Source organism: Nannobrachium achirus, assembly GCF_963921795.1.
Source record: "Nannobrachium achirus genome assembly, chromosome: 17".
NCBI lineage: Eukaryota > Metazoa > Chordata > Actinopteri > Myctophiformes > Myctophidae > Nannobrachium > Nannobrachium achirus.
Genome location: NC_137824.1, coordinates 16,027,468 through 16,045,539, shown reverse-complemented (window position 1 = coordinate 16,045,539; position 18,072 = coordinate 16,027,468). Strand labels below are relative to the sequence as shown.

Genomic DNA, 18,072 nt, shown 5'->3' with positions numbered 1-18,072 from the left:
TGTTTCGGCTATTTTGTGACAGTGTAGTGTGTGTGTGCGTGTGACACGTGTTTGTGTGTGGTGACAGTGCGCGCACGCACGCACGCGCACACACACACACACACACACACACACACACACACACACACACTACAGTCACAAAATAGCCGAAACCAACGTGTTTCTTCTTCTTCTGTTCCGTGGTAAACAGTCCAAAGCTGGAGAAAGTGTGTCCATGTATAAAAGCTCAGACAACTTGTTTGTAAAATACTTGCCCATTTTAACTGGTTATAGAACATGGAGTTGCCGAATCTAATCAACAAGTGCCCCACTGTCTGCGACAGCCCTGAGCCCTACAGTCTATGCTCTGAACAACACGACACGAGACGCCACAACAAGGGCAGAATGAAACCACGCCCCCCTTGATACAACTGTATTAAACAAACGTTAATATTAATTAGATATGCCTACGTCACATTGCACTCTAGAACAATGATAGCTAATATTTAATGAGTGGCGCCAAAGTTTTCTTTTCTTCTAGAAACTGGAAGTATTCAGAAATAGCTGCAGAGACCAGCAGAAAGCTCTGAATCCACAAGGCTATAGGCAAACTGAACCATATCACTGCTCCCTATCACAAGTGACTCATTGATATAATATATATTTATAGAAAAAGTGATTTTGTGTTTCATGCTCCTTTAAGTGGTTAATTCATAATGTACTTTTCCCCCTTCCTAGAAATGTACTGGAGTCAAAAGTACATTATCTAGCTTTGAAATAGCAGGGACGAAAGACACAAAAGATACTCAAACAGGTACAGCACTCAAGTAGATGAACTCCGCTTTGATGCTCCGCAGCATCAAACACATTTGCTTTGCCATTTCGATTTCAGTGGGTGGCTAAGTATGTCTTTTTAGACACAATAAGCCGGCGATTTCTTTATTACTATTTACAGTAACACTACTAGCCCCCATAAATCACACCTGCCCATGAAAGGTTGCGGTGCATCTTGGGAATGGGCTTATTGTGTGTAAAATAGACATTTAGCCACTTTTACGCACGCATGCCCCCAGCCACTGAAATCAAAATACTAAAATCGCTAAAACAATAGAAAGCAGTAAATGAAAACATTTTAACACTCATCTTTTCTTTTCTCTAATTACAATCCAAAATATGAACCCTTGTTGTAAAAAAAAAGAAACCAAGTTGTCCTTAAAATAAAACTTCTCACTTCTTCTTCCACCAGTGGAAATAAGCAGCACAATCATTACCATCCATCAGTTGTAAGCTTTTATCTGTGAAACAGTGGAACAGTGGGTGTAAATTAACTCTCAAATACCTGGAACGCGCCCAAGTCGCGTTAGATTTTAACCACTTTAACCATTATTGTATGCTTTAACCTTAGAAAAATAGCAGATATACAAGCTCACAGCGCGGCACCGAGTGCCGCGCTGCAAGCTTGTAGATCTGCTATTTTTGAAAAATCGTGAAAATGTGTGCAAGTCTTTGAATATCTTTGACCCGATCGTTGACCCGACTTCTAAATCCTTCCTCTAAATCAGTGGTTCTCAAACTTTTTCATGTCAAGGACCCCCAAAATTACAGGTATTTAGCCACGGACCCCCATCTCAAAATATGTTGTTCCAGGGACCCCCCAGAAGCAAATATTTGAGTTACAAATGTTCGCTTTTAAATAGATATATTCAAAGACTTGCAAAGAAAAATCATGATTTTTCAATGGTTAAAGTAGTCAATAATCCTAGGCCCTAAATGGGTTAATCTGTGGCCACGCAGCGCTCTGCTTCTGCTTGCATAGAGGGAGAGACTGGATTTCAGCTCATTGCTGCCGTCGGCCACAAACCTCGTATATCCAGATTGAAACTTTTTATGTCGTTTCTTTGTCCGTAAATTATTGCCCGCTACTTCGTCATACTATGGCGTCACATAAAAGTGCCCAGCAAAAATAGCAGATCTAATAAGCTCACAACTTTGTGCTTTGTGAGCTTGTAGGTCATCTATTTTTCTGCATTTTCGAAGAAAAAAAAAGAATTACGTCCAAAAGAATGTCGTTACACTAAGTGTTTGTGTGATTTTATAAATATTGAACCAATGAAAGTTATTAACAAGGGGTTGTGAATAAATAACAATAACGTAAATAAAAGAATAGCCTAAATAAAAGAAACAATATGAAATTAGAACACATGTTCTTCTTTTTATATACTAAAGGACAGTAAAGGACAGTGTACTGTACAGTTTTGTATTGTAAAGATTTTTGTATGGATGGTCATATCACCACTATTTAAGAGCCTGCTCAGGGACTACAGATGAAAATTAGCTTATGGCTAACTCTGGCTCATTTACATTGATGTGAAAGCTGACACGTTGATTAATGTGCTCTGTCCCTGATAGATAAATACATAAATAAAGGACAGAAAGAGGGATCAAAGGGCCACTATGAAAAGGACCTGTATTGTGGGGGGTCCCCAGATGATTAACTTAATGTGCAACATTGTTTTCCCACTCAACAGTAAACAACCCAACATGAAGTTTAAGTGTATAGAGGGTATCTGCACATTTCTAAAGTGACAATTTAAGGGCTTTTTAAAAGAGGCAGAAATTGTGAAAATAGACGATCTACATGCTCACAACGCCTCGCAACGCGAGGCGTTGTGAGCATGTAGATCGGCTATTTTCACAATTGAACCGTGTTATACAAAATGTAATGCTTCAACTCTTAGTGCTCGTCAGGGTGGGGGGGTCCCCAGTTAAAACATGATTATTTCGGGGGTTGCGGCCTGAAAAGGTTGACAACCACTGCCCTATGAGACATACTGTACAACACCCCAACTAGGGTTGCCACCCGTTCCGTATAATACGGAATCGTTCCGTATTGGACAATTAAAAGATGCGTTCCGTATTGAACCAATACGGAACGCGGTTTGTTCCGTATTTAACCAAATGCCCCATAAAGGTCTGTCACACAAACCTCAACACAGAATTTAACAATAATGAATGAAATAAAACACAGGAAAAGACAGCAAAAGGAGAGAGAGGCACGAAGGACCTTCTGTGAGGCGGCTCCCCGGGCGGCTCGCAGTCGCTGCGGCTGTGGTGCACTCTACGCTCTGCCTATAGTGGGGTTCCGTGTACATGTAATTTTTGGTTTTCATTTTAAATTTGTGTTGTGTTAAACTTTATTTTTCACTTCCAATTTGTAGATTATGATCTATAGAACAATTTTGGTTCGAGTGTCAAGACAGTAGATTGTAGACAGTAGACACTTTATAAAATAGGCTATGCTCAGGTTTAGGCTAGTGAAGCCTATTCAGCCTAAAGTAAAAATGTTCAATGTTCATAAAATAGGCTATGCTCAGGTTTAGGCTAGTGAAGCCTATTCAGCCTAAAGTAAAAATGTTCAATGTTCATTGCTAATAAAGCACTTTAAACTAGGCTATGCTCAGGTTCAGGCTAGTGAAGCCTATTCAGCCTAAAGTAAAAAATGTTTAATCTTCGTTGCTAATAAAGCAATTTAAACTTTAAGTATATGACTTAATGGTTTCTTGACTACCTTCTCTTTACTGACCACCAAGTGACCCAATTAAGAGCCAGGTTCAAATCATTCATACATTGCTTTATTTCATACAAAATTAACTTATTCATATTTTAGAAACAATTGGCCACTTCAAACTGCAAAACAATATAGGTTATACCATGTTGTGTGTTATAGTTATAACTATTCTATGCATTTCATGGGTTTGGGACTGCATTTTTTCGCCGGCCGGCGGCTGTGCCACGCGCACGGAACGCACGCACCGCACGCACCGCGTGCCCGGAAGAGGTGTTCCTTATTTCAATTTCTGAAAGGTGGCAACCCTAACCCCAACATACCCTACTAATATATAGATAGTTAAGAACCGTGCAGATAGATAGGACATACAGGGTTCTTCCGCCTGCAGCTGATTCAGAGCACTTTCTCTCTCCAGCACTTTCTCTCCAGCACTTTCTCTCCAGCACTTTCCCCTCATCGTCATTGGCCAAATTATTTCAATTATCTCCAGCGAAAGACAAATCCCACGCTGGTGTTCAGCCACTAAAATGAGCAGTGGAAATGTGTCCACCGCTGGTTTGGTGTGAGCTAGAGAGTTGTTAAAAGTTTGTAACTACGTTTTAAACTTTATTTTTACGCTCTGGCGTTCAGGGAGGAAGGGAATTAAGGAGACCGCGGATAGACATAAGAGCAGAATAAGACAAATTAGGGCCCCCGGTATTGTTATTATTGGATTGGATGTAGAAGGGGGGGAAAAAACGAAAACTAAAAACATAACAAATGCACCATGAATAGCCTCATATTGTTGCTGTCAAGCACCTAGTGCAGATGTTGCATATTGCTCTCCATAAATCAATGCTACTGGTAACTATTTATGTCTGTTGGTCTGTTGGTTTTGCAAATATTTAACCGTTGTATCCATGCGTCTGCAGTGGTTTTATCTTTGGTGGGACGCTATTTTAAAGATGTCACGGTGCACACGTCGCTTAACAGCACTCAAACTGCAGGACACACCATGGACAATTGATATGCATCTAGGCTCGTTCCCATGTTAATTAACATATCTGGCAGTCAGCAGCCTTTGTAAAAGTTGTTGAGGTGTGAACTTAAGGGTTGTTTTTAATCGTTGCACGTACATGCACGACGCGTGCACCTGCTAAGAAAAGATTTGGGGCGGCGTGGTACCGCGTGACACGACCAATGCAAAACTGTCCGTCTATCTTTCTATCTGTATGTCCCTTCTGTGCCCATACTGCATGAGAAGATCACTGCGTCTGTCTTCCAGTCTGTGTCCCTTTTATTCAGATAATATGGTGAACTCTGTATCTGTCTTTCCATTTCCTGCCTGTTTATGGAGATCCCTGATTTCAACTGAACTACAGACTAACCTCGCGTCACCAGACTTTCCACCTCGGAGGAAAAGCCTGCTATTGGTTTACAACGGGCCGTGTGATCCGGTCTAGGCGTGGCCTAAACCGGCAACGGGCAGAGGAAGCGGCGTCGCTTTGTTTTGGTCTCCAATCCCAATTTAAAACGCACGAGTGGTGTAGTCTTGCCAGTCGAGTTGGACTAAAAGATGGATATACAGTACCAAACAAACTATTCCACAAATAAGCAAAACTACGCCGCAAAACTACGCCGCATCAAGGGTTTTATTGGATAGGACCTAAAATTATGCCCTTGAGAGCGGGGAATTATTTTGGGTTAAAACGGTTTCCAGTTTGGTCTTTTTGTAGTCTGATGACTACAACATGACTACAACACAGCTTCTTTTTCCCAAATCCCTCAAAAGTGACATGTTTGGACACACGACAGTGACGATGTGCGATTTGTGATGCAGAACATCCTCAGCCCTCTTTTTAAAAAAAAGTCAACAGAAGAAGAAACAGATCTGAGAACAGTCTCGACTGAGAATTAGAGCAGGAGACTTCGATTATTAGACACAGCAAATGAATAACCAAACCAATTCTGCATCAAACTATGGCGCCCCTATCGAATTAGATTCGTAAAGAAAAAAAAGCGACACCAACAGTCAACGAGGGGATATTGTTTAAGGCAGAGAGAAGCCGATATCTAAATGAACGTTAACGAGTCGAGAATCCAATTCAGCCTCCGATTGCCTTTAGAAGCGGCCACAGCTACACTGTCAAAACCCTCGGTGGTAGATTTAACCCCTGGGAGCCAAAACGGGAGCCGTTTGGGTGACGCCCAGGGTGCCCGGGAAGATTCATGGCATAAATGGCCACTCATCTATTCATGGTAATTGTGTTTTGTTGCCTCTTATAAGGACCAGTGGACCTTTCATTTCCGCCCCAGGCAGAGGGGGATTCGATAAAGGGGGGATCAAGGGGGTTTGCGGTTATTAGGAACAGGATTAATCCGTTTGGGCCGGGAACGCACTATTACGCATCATTACTTTAAGCGGTATTGTATGCTTTAGCTAGTGAAAAATAGCAGATATACAAGCTCACAGCGCGGCACCAAGTGCCGCGCTGCGAGCTTGTAGATCTGCTATTTTTTTATTTGTGCAAGTCTTTGAATATTGTTGACCCAATTCTATAAATGGCTTCTAAATCCTTCTAAGGTTTTGGAAAAACACTCGATTCTATGTCAGTAGGTTCTCAAACTTTTTCATGTCAAGGACACCTAGAATTATGTATTTGGCCGCCGAACCCATCTCAAAATATTATGTATCAGGGACGCACCCAGAAGCAAATATTTGAGTTACAAATGTTCGCTTTGAAAAATTACGATTTGTCATGACTTTTCAAAAATAGCAGATCTACAAGCTCGCAGCGCGGCACTCGGTGCCGCGCTGTGAGCTTGTATATCTGCTATTTTTCACTAGTTAAAGCATAAAATAACGGTTAAAGTGGTTAAAATCTAGAGCGACACGGTCTAAACGGATTAAAAAGGCTACATCTTCAGTCGGACCCTCCGAGCGGCAGCTTATGACCCAGACCCCTCCTCAACCCCGGCACGCTCCGTCTCCCTCCCCCCTCCCCCACTTCCCCGTGGGGGGTGGAGGAAAGTAATTAAGTACATTCACTCAAGTACTGTTAGGCGAGTACACTTTCAAGGTGCTTTTACTTTAGGTGGGCATTTCAATTTGTTGATGCTTTCTAATATACATCCAAGAGGAAAGCGTTTAGTTACTGCTTCCTTTGGATTATTATTCATAATAATGTATTAAATTATTACTCAAAAATGTTCAAAATATTTCAAAAATAGCAGATCTACACGAGTGGCTGTCAAGTGGCTGATAAGTGTCTGTGAGCTTGTAGATTGTCCGTTTTCAAATAGACAAAGCATTAAAATAGGACATAACTGGTTAATGATCAACAATTAGTGTCTCATTAACATATAATATATGTGAATCTGAAATGGGTATACTGCATAATGAGTATGTTTGCTTTTGTAACGTTAAGTATATTTTGAGGCCAACACTGTTGTACTTTGCTTCAAGTAGAGTATTCTGTGATATTGTACCTTATACTCAAGTCCAAAAGTACTTCCAGTACCACCACTGGTCTCTAGCTCTCCCCTGGGGCAGCATCCACTCTGGTTCATTTGGAAGCCTCCATCTTTAAGTCCCCAAACAATGTAGAAGTCAACAGGCCGTGTAAGCCCTTCTGATTACTGCACTGCATCTCAAATCAACCTGAGCAGAAGTTAATGCACTTATTCTCAGCCTTTTTTCTATTTATTTCAAGGACCCCCAGTTTGATAGGCATTATGTCACAACCCGTGTCAGCTTGTAGATCTGCTCTTTTTGGTGAAGGGACATGGCGTACTGTAGGCTAAAAAAGAACGCACCAAGTACAGTACAACTCAAGTTATCCTGGGGCAGAACATTTTTCCAAAAAATATAGCAGAGCTACAAGCTAGATCTGCTATTTTTTGGCAAAGCCATGTGGTAGAGTAGGAAAAAAACACTGTATCAAGTACCTTATTTCCAGGTCTGTATTACCAAATACAGATGGTACCGGATATGCAGCTAGGCAAATAAAAGGTGAATTGACCGCGGCGCATGACAGAGGATAATTTCACGATAACATTTTAATCTTCGCGATGCGGTTATTGCGAGTGTTTTTTTTATCACAATAAACAATAACGACGATTCCCATTCCTACAGAGCACTAGACCTCCGTGAAGTTAGCACCCCATGAAAATAAAATGGGTAAAAAAACATGAATAAAAATGGTGTCCTTTAGTGCTGGATTTGTGCTGAATTGTGCGGTAAAGGTCATAATGTGTACTGGTATAATTTTTTTAGATATTTTAAGTTATAGGTTTGCTGAGCTTTGCACCCCGAATTTCTTTGGCTCCAAATCGAAATTTATTTTTATGGGGTGCTAACTTCACGGAGGTGAGCACTAGGGGTTGTTGTGCTGATGTGGCGGAGAGAGTCGCAGCCCCAGCCTGAGGCCTCAAAAGTCTAGCATCTGCCCTCGTTACATAGGGATATCCCTTTGGAGTAATGGTTAAGATATTGGACTTTCACACAGGAGACCCGGGTTCGAAGCCGGGTGGGGAAGTTCGGATCACCTCCATTACATTGGTGCCGTGACCCGGATCCGGGCTTCCCTTGTAGGAGGAGGTCAAAGGGGGGTGAGTGTGGCGGAGAGAGTCGCAGCCCCAGCCTGAAGCCTCAAAAGTCTAGTATCTGCCCTCTTTCCATAGGGATATCCCTTTGGATTAATGGTTAAGAAATTGGACTTTCACGCGGGAGACCCGGGTTCGAAGCCGGGTGGGGACGTTCGGATCACCTCCGTTACACTGACCTGCTCCAGGATGGTGTTGATGCGTCCCAGCTCGCAGTCGATGACGTAGCGCTTCTCCTGCCGGCGGTCCATCTCCTCGATGATGCGGCGGAACTCGGCCGCGTCCGTGGTGCCGCTCACCGAGCGCGCCGTCACCTGCCAGTTGTTGGCCACCGCCGCCTCCATGATGGCCTGGAGGATGGAGAATCCTGGAGAAAGAGAGGCGGAGAGAGAGAGTTTTTGACTTTTTACCAACTCATTTATTCATAAAAGTGTTTGCTACTTTAGTTCTTTCAAGTCACAAACTACAATACCACTAAAGCTAATTTAGAGCAACACAACAACAAAAGTGATTCCTGTATCATTTAATTCTTAATTTTTATCCCACGATTTTGTAACCCATTTTCACCCAGTGCCAATTGCCTATGTAATCCTGGGCTCTGCTCTCCCTCTGCCACGCCTGGGGAGACAACGGACTGACCTCATGCTTCCTTCTATGCATGAGGAGTCCAAGCCGCTTCTTTTCACCTGACAGGGGGGGGTTTCCTCGGTTGGACGTAGCGTGTGGAAGGAACATGTTATTCCAATCAGTTCCTTTCCCTCCATCAGGTGCCCCAGCCGACCAGGGGGAGGCAGTATAGAGGCCGGGATTATTGCATGTAATATTTTTGTGAGGGTACCTACCCTAGGAGACACAGGGAGAACATGCAAACTCCAACACAGAAAGGCCCTTTTGCCAACCCCACCTAGTGTATGGGCACTGATGACGCGGTGGAGAGAACACGCCCCCAGCGTTCCCGGCGGGAATCGAACACAGGACCTTCTAGCTGTGAGGCGACAGCACTACTGACTGTGCCACCGTGCCCCCTTATTCCTGTATCATTTACAGAAAAGATTGCACCTTCATAGTCCCATATATTATAATATAAACATCTGTTTAGTAAAAGATTCCCCAACAGAACTCAACAATACACTTATGTGTTCTAAATAAAAGAGAGAGAGACAGAGTGAGAGAGAGAGTGGGAGAGACACAGACAGGCAGACAGGCAGAGGAAGGATTAGCCTCTAAAGACATAGCATGGAGTCTCACATTAATATAATAATTATGGCGGAGCTGAAGGGAGTATAATGTATTCCAGGGGTTAAAGGTCATCTCATTACAATCTAAAAGCTTTCCAAAGTCCAAAGGCTGCATAATTCAACATCTAGAATGTGTGTGTGAAGTTTTGAGTGCGTGTGCGTGCACGCGTGTGTTTGTGAGGTAAAGTAAGGCAAGTTATTTTTAATAAGGCACTTTTTGAAACAAGTCTGTGTTTGTAAGCTAAGGTCAAAGTTATTTATAAAGCGCCTCTCAAAACAAACGTTAGTGTAGGCGTACGAAGAATTATAATCATGTTAAAAAAACTAAACATTATCAGTGATATGGGATGCGTGTGTGTGCATGTGTGTGTGTTTTCAGTTATTTCAGGAAGACATTTTGCAACTTCATGCAAGGAGGTAATATGGCAGTGACTGGAATCATTGTCACAAATCTTGCCTGGCACGGACATTATTTTCAAATGGGGGTCCGCGGCCCAACGCACATCAATTTGGGGGGGTTCTTCACATGAAAACGTTTGAGAACCATGATGAGGTGAAATCATATTTTATAACGTTATATTTAGGGATGCCCCAGTCACGTTTTTTTGCTCCCGATCTTGATCCCGATCAAATATTTTTGCTCCCGATTCGATCACGACCTTCCCGATCCATTCTTTCGGCAATATTTTAAGGAAAAAGAAAAATGCTTTTATGTTGTCCTTTACTTTTTTATTTATGTATTTAAATAACAGTATCCATTCTATCCAAGCTTTTTTTTTTCACGTGCAGCATTGTTTCAAAACAAATTAAAAATAAAGCTCATCAGCTTATATATTTTTTAAATACATAAAGACAAGGTATTTCCCGATATTTTTCTCCCGATTCCGATCTTTTGAAATCGGCCCGATCTCCCGATCCCGATCTGGGCATCCCTAATTATATTGCTTAGTAGTGAATACTTTTGCTAGTTTGAGTGTGAGCCCTGATAACCTGGATGTAAACACTATTTGTAGATAAGGTCAGAAGGTAGGGAGTATAGGATGGAAGGTCACAGCTGGCAGCCAGTCAGTGGCCCATTTGTTTCATGGCCGTGTGAAGGAGATAAGGAGTTCTTGGCTTTTTGACTAGCTCTGAGAAGAAAGTGTTATTGTCTCCACCAGCCGAAGGCAGGGGGAGAGTATGTTTTCGCCCCTGTCCGTCCGTCCGTCCGTGCATCCGTCCTCCGAGTTTGTGTACAGCTAATCTCCGGCGCCGTTGGCCCGATCGCTGCCAAACTGAGCACACACACTCCCTGGATGCCAATTCAGAACCTCTGCCCCACATTTTTCAAATGGCCCTGTTCTAGCGCCACCATGAGGCCGATGTTTGCAAAACACATTTCTGTACACTACTACTACAGATTTTGTCCAAAATCCTACAAATCGGTAGACAGTATTTCTACAGTCATGTGATCATCATGGATACGTCCGATTTTCCATATTCCATCCTGATTGGCTACAATTGGCTTCCAAAGTTTGCAGGATTGCTCCGTTTTGAACAAAATGCCTCAAATCATGAACACAGCATGCAATCTTGGTGAAATTGGGCGTGCACGTTCCCACTAGGTAGAGGAAGAAATGCCACTTTAAATTTCTCAAATCAGCCTCATGGTGGCGCTATAACAGGGTAATTTGTGTGGCCTGGTGGAGACCTGTGCTCGGAAGAGCACTGCTTCTAGTTATTTTTGGCTTTAGCCAATTATGAACAGAGAGTCAGGGTAGGGAAAGGCAGTCTTGTCTTGTGTGTCGTTGGTGAAGGACGTATGTTTATGTTGCGTGACTGTTACAGCGCTGTACATAAATGTTTTCTGTTATCTTTTAACATTGTCAAGGTTTACTGATCTTTTGAGAGTCTTCAATTCCGCTGGGCATGAAGTCATAAAGTCCATAAATTAAGTAGGATTTCTACGTCAACCACTGAATGACATCAAAAGCATTTAGCCGGGCAACACGTTAACTTTGACAGCGCGGTGAAAGACATCAGGATCCCTCAGAGGGTTATACCAACTCAATTAAAGATAAGACAATGAAAGATTCACCCAGGCCAGTTGGTCGGGAGAGATCATTATGCTGTGAAGAGGATGGAGAGGAGAAGGAGCCCGTCTAATGATTAATTCACACGTGAAATATTTCCATTTAACCCACTAAAGACCTGGAATTATTTTTATACTTTAGCTATTGAAAAATAGCTGATATACAAGCTCACAGCGCGGCACCGAGTGCCGCACTGCGAGCTTGTAGATCTGCTATTTTTGAAAAATCATGATTTTGTCTTTGAATATATCTTTTTAAAAGTGAACATTTGTGACTCAAATATTTGCTTCTGGGTGGTCCCTGGAACAACATATTTTGAGATGTGGGTCCGCGGCCAAATACATGTACCGTAATGTTGGGAGTCCTTGACATGAAAAAGTTTGAGAACCACTGATTTAGAAGAAGGATTTAGAGGACACTTCTAGAATCGGTGAAAGATATTCAAAGACTTTCATGATTTTTTCCAAAAATAGGAGATCTACAAGCTCGCAGCTTGTAGATCTGCTACTTTTTTAATAGTTAAAGCATAAAATAAATGTGCGTTCCCGCTCTAAATGGCTTAACAGAGCACTCAGAAACACTATGGTCAAATGACATACCACAGAATGAATAATGCCGCCCCTGTTTCTTGCGGGGATAGATTGCACACAGCACAAGCCGGAATTAAAAGGCTTTCGACTCTCAACTCCTCTCTCCGTAATATATGGACGCAGAGAGTGAACATGAATCCCCTTAATGGAAATCAAGCGCAGGGATACGGCTTTTCATCAAAAGCCACGGACAATGCAATTATTTCCCAAATCTAGCCATAATAAGCCTGCCTTTTTTTTGTAACTTTCCATTCACATTCCACGAGCTTGTTCTTTGTCTAATATTTTGCCGGCTAAAGCAGATACACGACGAGAGAAGTTGCAGTGACAGCAGAACGAGACGGTCGGGGGAAAACTTGCTCGTTGGCAACGTTGGCACACAAGTGGAAATGCTGATTTCACATAATGATTAATATTACTGCAACGGACGGACTTGGTCATCGGGTATTATGCAAATGGTACCCAACACCCTCTGAGCGGCAATGGGCAAAGAAAAGCTTGTCATATGTGGTTTTGTGTCTGCCATTTTTCTCTACAACCGTATCTCTAAGAAGCGGCTGCAGACAGCAAAAAAACAAACAGAGACCAACTACAATAACATGAGGACACACCTCTTTCTCTCTCTCGTCTCTCTGTCTCTCCTCCTCTGTCTCCGTCTCTCTCTCTCTGTCTCTCTTTTTCTGTCTCTGTCTTGCTCTCTGCATTATGCATTTCCTGTGAATCATTTGATTGAAATTGACTGATATTGAACGTAAAATTCAAAGGATGAATACACAATAAAGGCTTGTTTGTTGTGGCTCATTGTGGTCCTTAAAAGGTCCTCGAGTAGCCTTTCCCTTGAGCGGTAATGCTTAATAACAACCACTTGAACGCTATACTCAGCAAAACATGACCCGAGCTGGCTGTGTGCTTGGTCCACCCTCTCTGTAAGGTAGGAGTATTTCCAATTTTCAATCCTTCAACTCCACTAAAATGTACTCTACTACAATGTAGTGGAGTGTGGACTACATCTCAGAGGCAAATATTGTACTTTTACTTCACCACAATTATTTGTTACAATTATTAACCACTTTAGCCCTATTTTATACGTACATAGGCTATTTGAAAATAGTCCATCTACAAGTAAGTGAGCTTGTAGTTCTGGTATTTACTTTTGGTACTTAAAGCATCTTTAGATGCCAATACTTTTGTACTTTTACTCAAGTAACATTTTGAAAACAGGCCTTTTACTTGTAACAGAGTATTTGTGTACTGTGGTCTATTGCTACTTTCACTTGAGTAAAAATATATTTTCAAAATATGTTTATCCATTTTATCCATTTGAAAACTTGTGAAACGGGGCATTCTGCTTAATGAGTACTTTCTACTTTTGGTACTTTAAGTATACTTTGATACCAATACATGAGTACTTTTAGTCAAGTAAATTGTTTATTCTGGACTTTTACTTCAAAAAACTTGAGCCCTTTTTTTCCACCACTGGTTAACCCATTTAGGGCCTAGAATTATTGAATGCTTTAACCAGTGAAAAATAGCATATATACAAGCTCACAGCGCGGCACCGAGTGCCGCGCTGCGAGCTTGTAGATCTGCTATTTTTGAAAAAGTCATGAAAATGTGTGCAAATCTTTGGATATATGTATTTTCAAAGCGAACGATTGTAACTCAAATTTTGCTTCTGGGGGGTCCCTGGAACTAAATATTTTGAGATGGGGGTCCGTGGCCAAATACATATCATTTTGGGGGTCCTTCACATGAAACGGTTTGAGAACCACTGACACAGTAGTCTCTCGAGAACAGACTAACTGAGCTCCATTTAAGTGAAAAGGACCTTTTCTTTGACGATTGGCTGGCCAGATTGCTGACATAGAAACATAGGTTTTTCAAAAAATCTTAGAAGGATTCAAAAGACACTTATAGAATCGGGTCAAAATTCTAATTTTCACAATTCTTCAAAAATAGCAGATATACAAGCTCGCAGCACGGCCGCACTGTGAGCTTGTATATCTGCTATTTTTCAATAGTTAAAGCATAACATAATGATGCACAATAATGTGTACCCGTTCTAAATTTAAAGGACCTGCGGTTTGAGACGTGCCCCTCTGCCGCAGTGCGGTACTGGTGCCGTGCCACGTCGTGCCACCCTGTCTGCGGCTTGACCTTTCAGGTGAGAGCGGGCAGACCGTGTCTCGCCTGTCAAGACCTCAAGGTTATCCTCCGGCCCACAGAAAAGCCGTGTTATCAGGCACATGTCTCCACACGGCCGCTCAATCTAGATGTGTTTGCTGTGTGTAACTTGTACTGCAACAACATCCAGTTCAGGGGGTGTTGTGTTGAGATCAGATATCTATACAAAGCCCTTTGTAACACACAACTTCAGGGTCGCTTATGGGCTTAAAGACTGGCAGCCCTTTCACACAGCATTATTACGGTGTGTGTGTGTGTGTGTGTGTGTGTGTGTGTGTGCGTGCGTGCGTGCATGCGTGCGTGCGTGCGTGTGTTAGAGCCCGACCGATAGATCAGTCAAACCGATATATCGGTTCCGTTTGGACCCCGATGTCGGTTAAGGATTCATTGGGTTTCATTTTACACTTAAAGATCTTATAAGGGGTTTATTTGGTTACCAAATCTCCATCATCTTGCCGGGGACCACCTGGAAACCACTGGTGGTCCTCGGACCATTGGTAAAAAAAGGAAAAAACGTTTTTGAAGGTAAGACGTTTTTGAAATTTAGGCTATTTATTATTACAAAACATCGGTTAAACATCTGCAATTGTGGTCTAGCACTGTACTGTACATCGGCAAACATTGGCATCGGTCAAAGACTATGGCATCGGTCGGGCTCTAGTGTGTGTGTGTACTGTACTGTGACACTGTGCATACCTGTACAGTGAACACAATACCAGCTAAGCAATCACAATGCACATCATCCAGTGTGATTTAGTGTGGTTTAAATGCTTCAGCAGTTACATGTTACATTCACTGTCCTCCATCTCAACTCTTGTCCAAGCCAATAGAGAGCAGTTCTGACCCAGATAATCTGCATGACATCTAATGTGAGAGAGGCTTTTACTGTCAGGAAGAGAAGAGAGAGAAGCGATGCTATCCAGTTGGCTTGGTGGTGGATGAGGGCTCTGTGCATAAGCCTCATGGAAATGAATAATGCATCTGTGTTGTTTAAGCCATCAAAGCCGAGAATTATTTAATGCTTTAACTATTGAAAAATAGCAGATATGCAAGCTTGTAGATCTGCTATTTTTTTTTAAATCATGATTTGTTTTTTCGCAAGTCTTTGAATAGACCTATATCTATTTAAAAGCGAACATTTGTAACTCAAATATTTGCTTCTGGGTGGTCCCTGGAACAACATATTTTGAGATGGGGGTCCGCGGCCAAATACCTGTAATTTTGGGGGTCCTTGACATGAAAAGGTTTGAGAACCACTGATTTAGAGTAAGGATTTAGAAGTTGGGTCAAAGATCGGGTCAAAGATATTCAAAGACTTCACGATTTTTCAAAAATAGCAGATCTAGCTTGCAAGCGCCGCGCTTTGAGCTTGTATATCTGCTATTTTTCAATAGTTAAAGCATAACATAATGGTTAAAGTGGTTAAAATCTAACACGACTACTCCAGGTCTTTGAGGTTTAAAGCCCCGTTCTGGAAGTTTCACCTTATCTACAGGACGTACAGTACACTGTATGCTTGTGAGAGTTTTAATGCATGGAGTGCTGTGCTGTGCACAGAGGATCTGCCCGCTGTCTTCATGTAAAAGTCATGATGAATGGAAGCACAGATGTTTTCACTTTGTCCGCGTTTGTCGAGTATATAGCCTAGCCCTTTCATGGCCTTTTTACACTCCTTTCATGGCCTTTTTACGCTGTGTGTGTATATAGAAATGCACTATTCAAGTGTATACCATATATTCAACCAATACTGTATCTCGTCTCAGTCCAAATCCGTTACTTTTCAAGATTTATAAGTTAGAAGCTTGGCGCACAACAAACTTTGAGCACTTTGTGCCAAGATGTAGGCCAGATGCGGGCCGGTTCGATTCCCAATCCGGACAACATTTGCCGCATGTCATTCCCCCATCTCCCCCCCCCCCCCATTTCCTGTCAGTCTACTGTCCTATCGAATAACGCCCCCCCAAGGAAGGAAGGGGGGCAGACAAGGCCAGATGTTAGAGCCTACCTCAAAACGCGGCGCCAAAGGTTTCAACCCGGTCCAAGCCCCAATGACTTCCATAATCAAATTTAAGTGAAATATTTCAGAAAATAAAACATATGTTTGGGGGGAGGGGAGCATGGAGGTACACAAATCAGATCAGTCCAGCAGTTTGTGATATCACACACACACACACACACACACACACACACACACACACACACACACACACACACACACACACACACACACACACACACACACACACACACACACACACACACACACACACACACACACACACACACACACACACACACACACACACACACACACACACACCCCTATATTCATTTTCTCTATGCAATCATTGATGGCTCTTTTGCTGATAAAAAGCCAATAAATAGCATGTCTCAAGCCATTTCAAAAGGCAGTGAAAACTCTGAATGCCGATAAGAGACTTTTTATAAAAGTGTCCTGTGCGTTCATTTGTGAATGACATTTTGAGTTTGTAAAATAATTAAACAAACTCTTAACGGGAAGCAAAACATTTAATCATTCTGACGGGCATCATGGATGGCTTTTTATTTTGAATGTGCTGATTTGTGCACCACTCTATCTATCTCCCTCTCCGGCCTTGGGCTGACGCTGATCTGTTGGAGGAACAATTGGATTCATTTAAGATGTACTGAAGATTCCATGCCTGCCTAGTTTTTACATTTGTATGGAAATTAAGTGATGGAATCTGGCAGTGGTAAATATTCTTTTGCAGAAATGGATTCCTTTGACGTTTTTTTCTTTTCTTATAAAGTCGGCGGAAACGTTATTTTTCATTACACAAGATGGAGGAAATCCTTAGTGAACACGGCAAGGACCTGACGACAGCAACTCAGCAGACAGCTACATTTATTTTATTTTATCATCCTCACTGGAGACCATGAATCAAACAGAAAACTGTGAGACCAAATTGTTCCATGCTTTAGTAAAATAATATTGTCGTACCTACAGTACAATCAGAAAAGCCAGAGCGATGTATCAGTCGGGCTGATGAATAGCGGCCATTATTTTACCTTTTTGACAACGTCAATATCTGCCCAATTAATAATTTGGGCATGTCATTATAGGAAGACACATTTAAATGGCTTGAGAAACATTCATCTACAAGCTGCACCACATGTTGTGACATTGGAGATCACATTTATCGTTCCTGCTGTTGAAAAACATTTTTCAAATTGATTAGAATTGATTTTTCGTTTTCTTTTTTTTTTTTACAAAATATCGATCAAAACATCAGTAGTCGGTGGTCTAAGACTTTGGTTCTCAAAGTGGGGTCTGGGGACCCCAAGGGGTCCTTGAGTGAGTTCCAGGGGGTCCCCAACGAAATGATAGTTAGGAACCAAATGGACCCTTATGGGTATGTAACTCAGAGAGTGCACAAATGGGACCAAATGGACCCTCTCCGAGTTTAATGAACATTGATTTCACAATATAAGTTCGGGTCTCACGAGATAGAAATGCCATTAAATGGGGGTCCGTAGCCTAATGCATGTCAAACTGGGGGTCCTTGAAATTAAAATGGTTGAGAATCACTGGTCTAGGACGCTCCAAAATCAGCTCCAAATTTCCAATAACAATCAGACCAGACCGATTGTTTCTATGCATTTGATGTATTGATATTGATGTATAATTGCGACCGTAAGGTCGCAGTTTAGTATGAAAACCTCCACCGGCCGTCCGTCCGTCCGTCCGTCCGTCCGTCACACACGTCACACCTTTGCCCTGCTCAATGTATACGTGTAACGCCTGATACTGAGGTGATGTGTCACTGTGACATCACAGATACTGAGGTGATGTGTCACTGTGACATCACAGGTGAGAT

The 18,072-nt window shown here is 42.1% G+C and overlaps 1 protein-coding gene across 2 annotated transcripts in view; it reads right to left on the bottom strand.

Moving 5' to 3' along the window:
• Positions 1–18,072, bottom strand: part of gria3b (glutamate receptor, ionotropic, AMPA 3b) — a gene marked incomplete at both ends in the record, with an annotated part of 253,229 nt that overhangs the window by 111,057 nt on the left and 124,100 nt on the right. For both annotated transcript variants that reach the window (XM_080745968.1, XM_080745969.1), the window contains one exon: positions 8,311–8,498. In XM_080745968.1, coding sequence (XP_080602094.1) covers positions 8,311–8,498 — 188 coding nt within the window. The remainder of the gene's footprint in view (positions 1–8,310; positions 8,499–18,072) is intronic.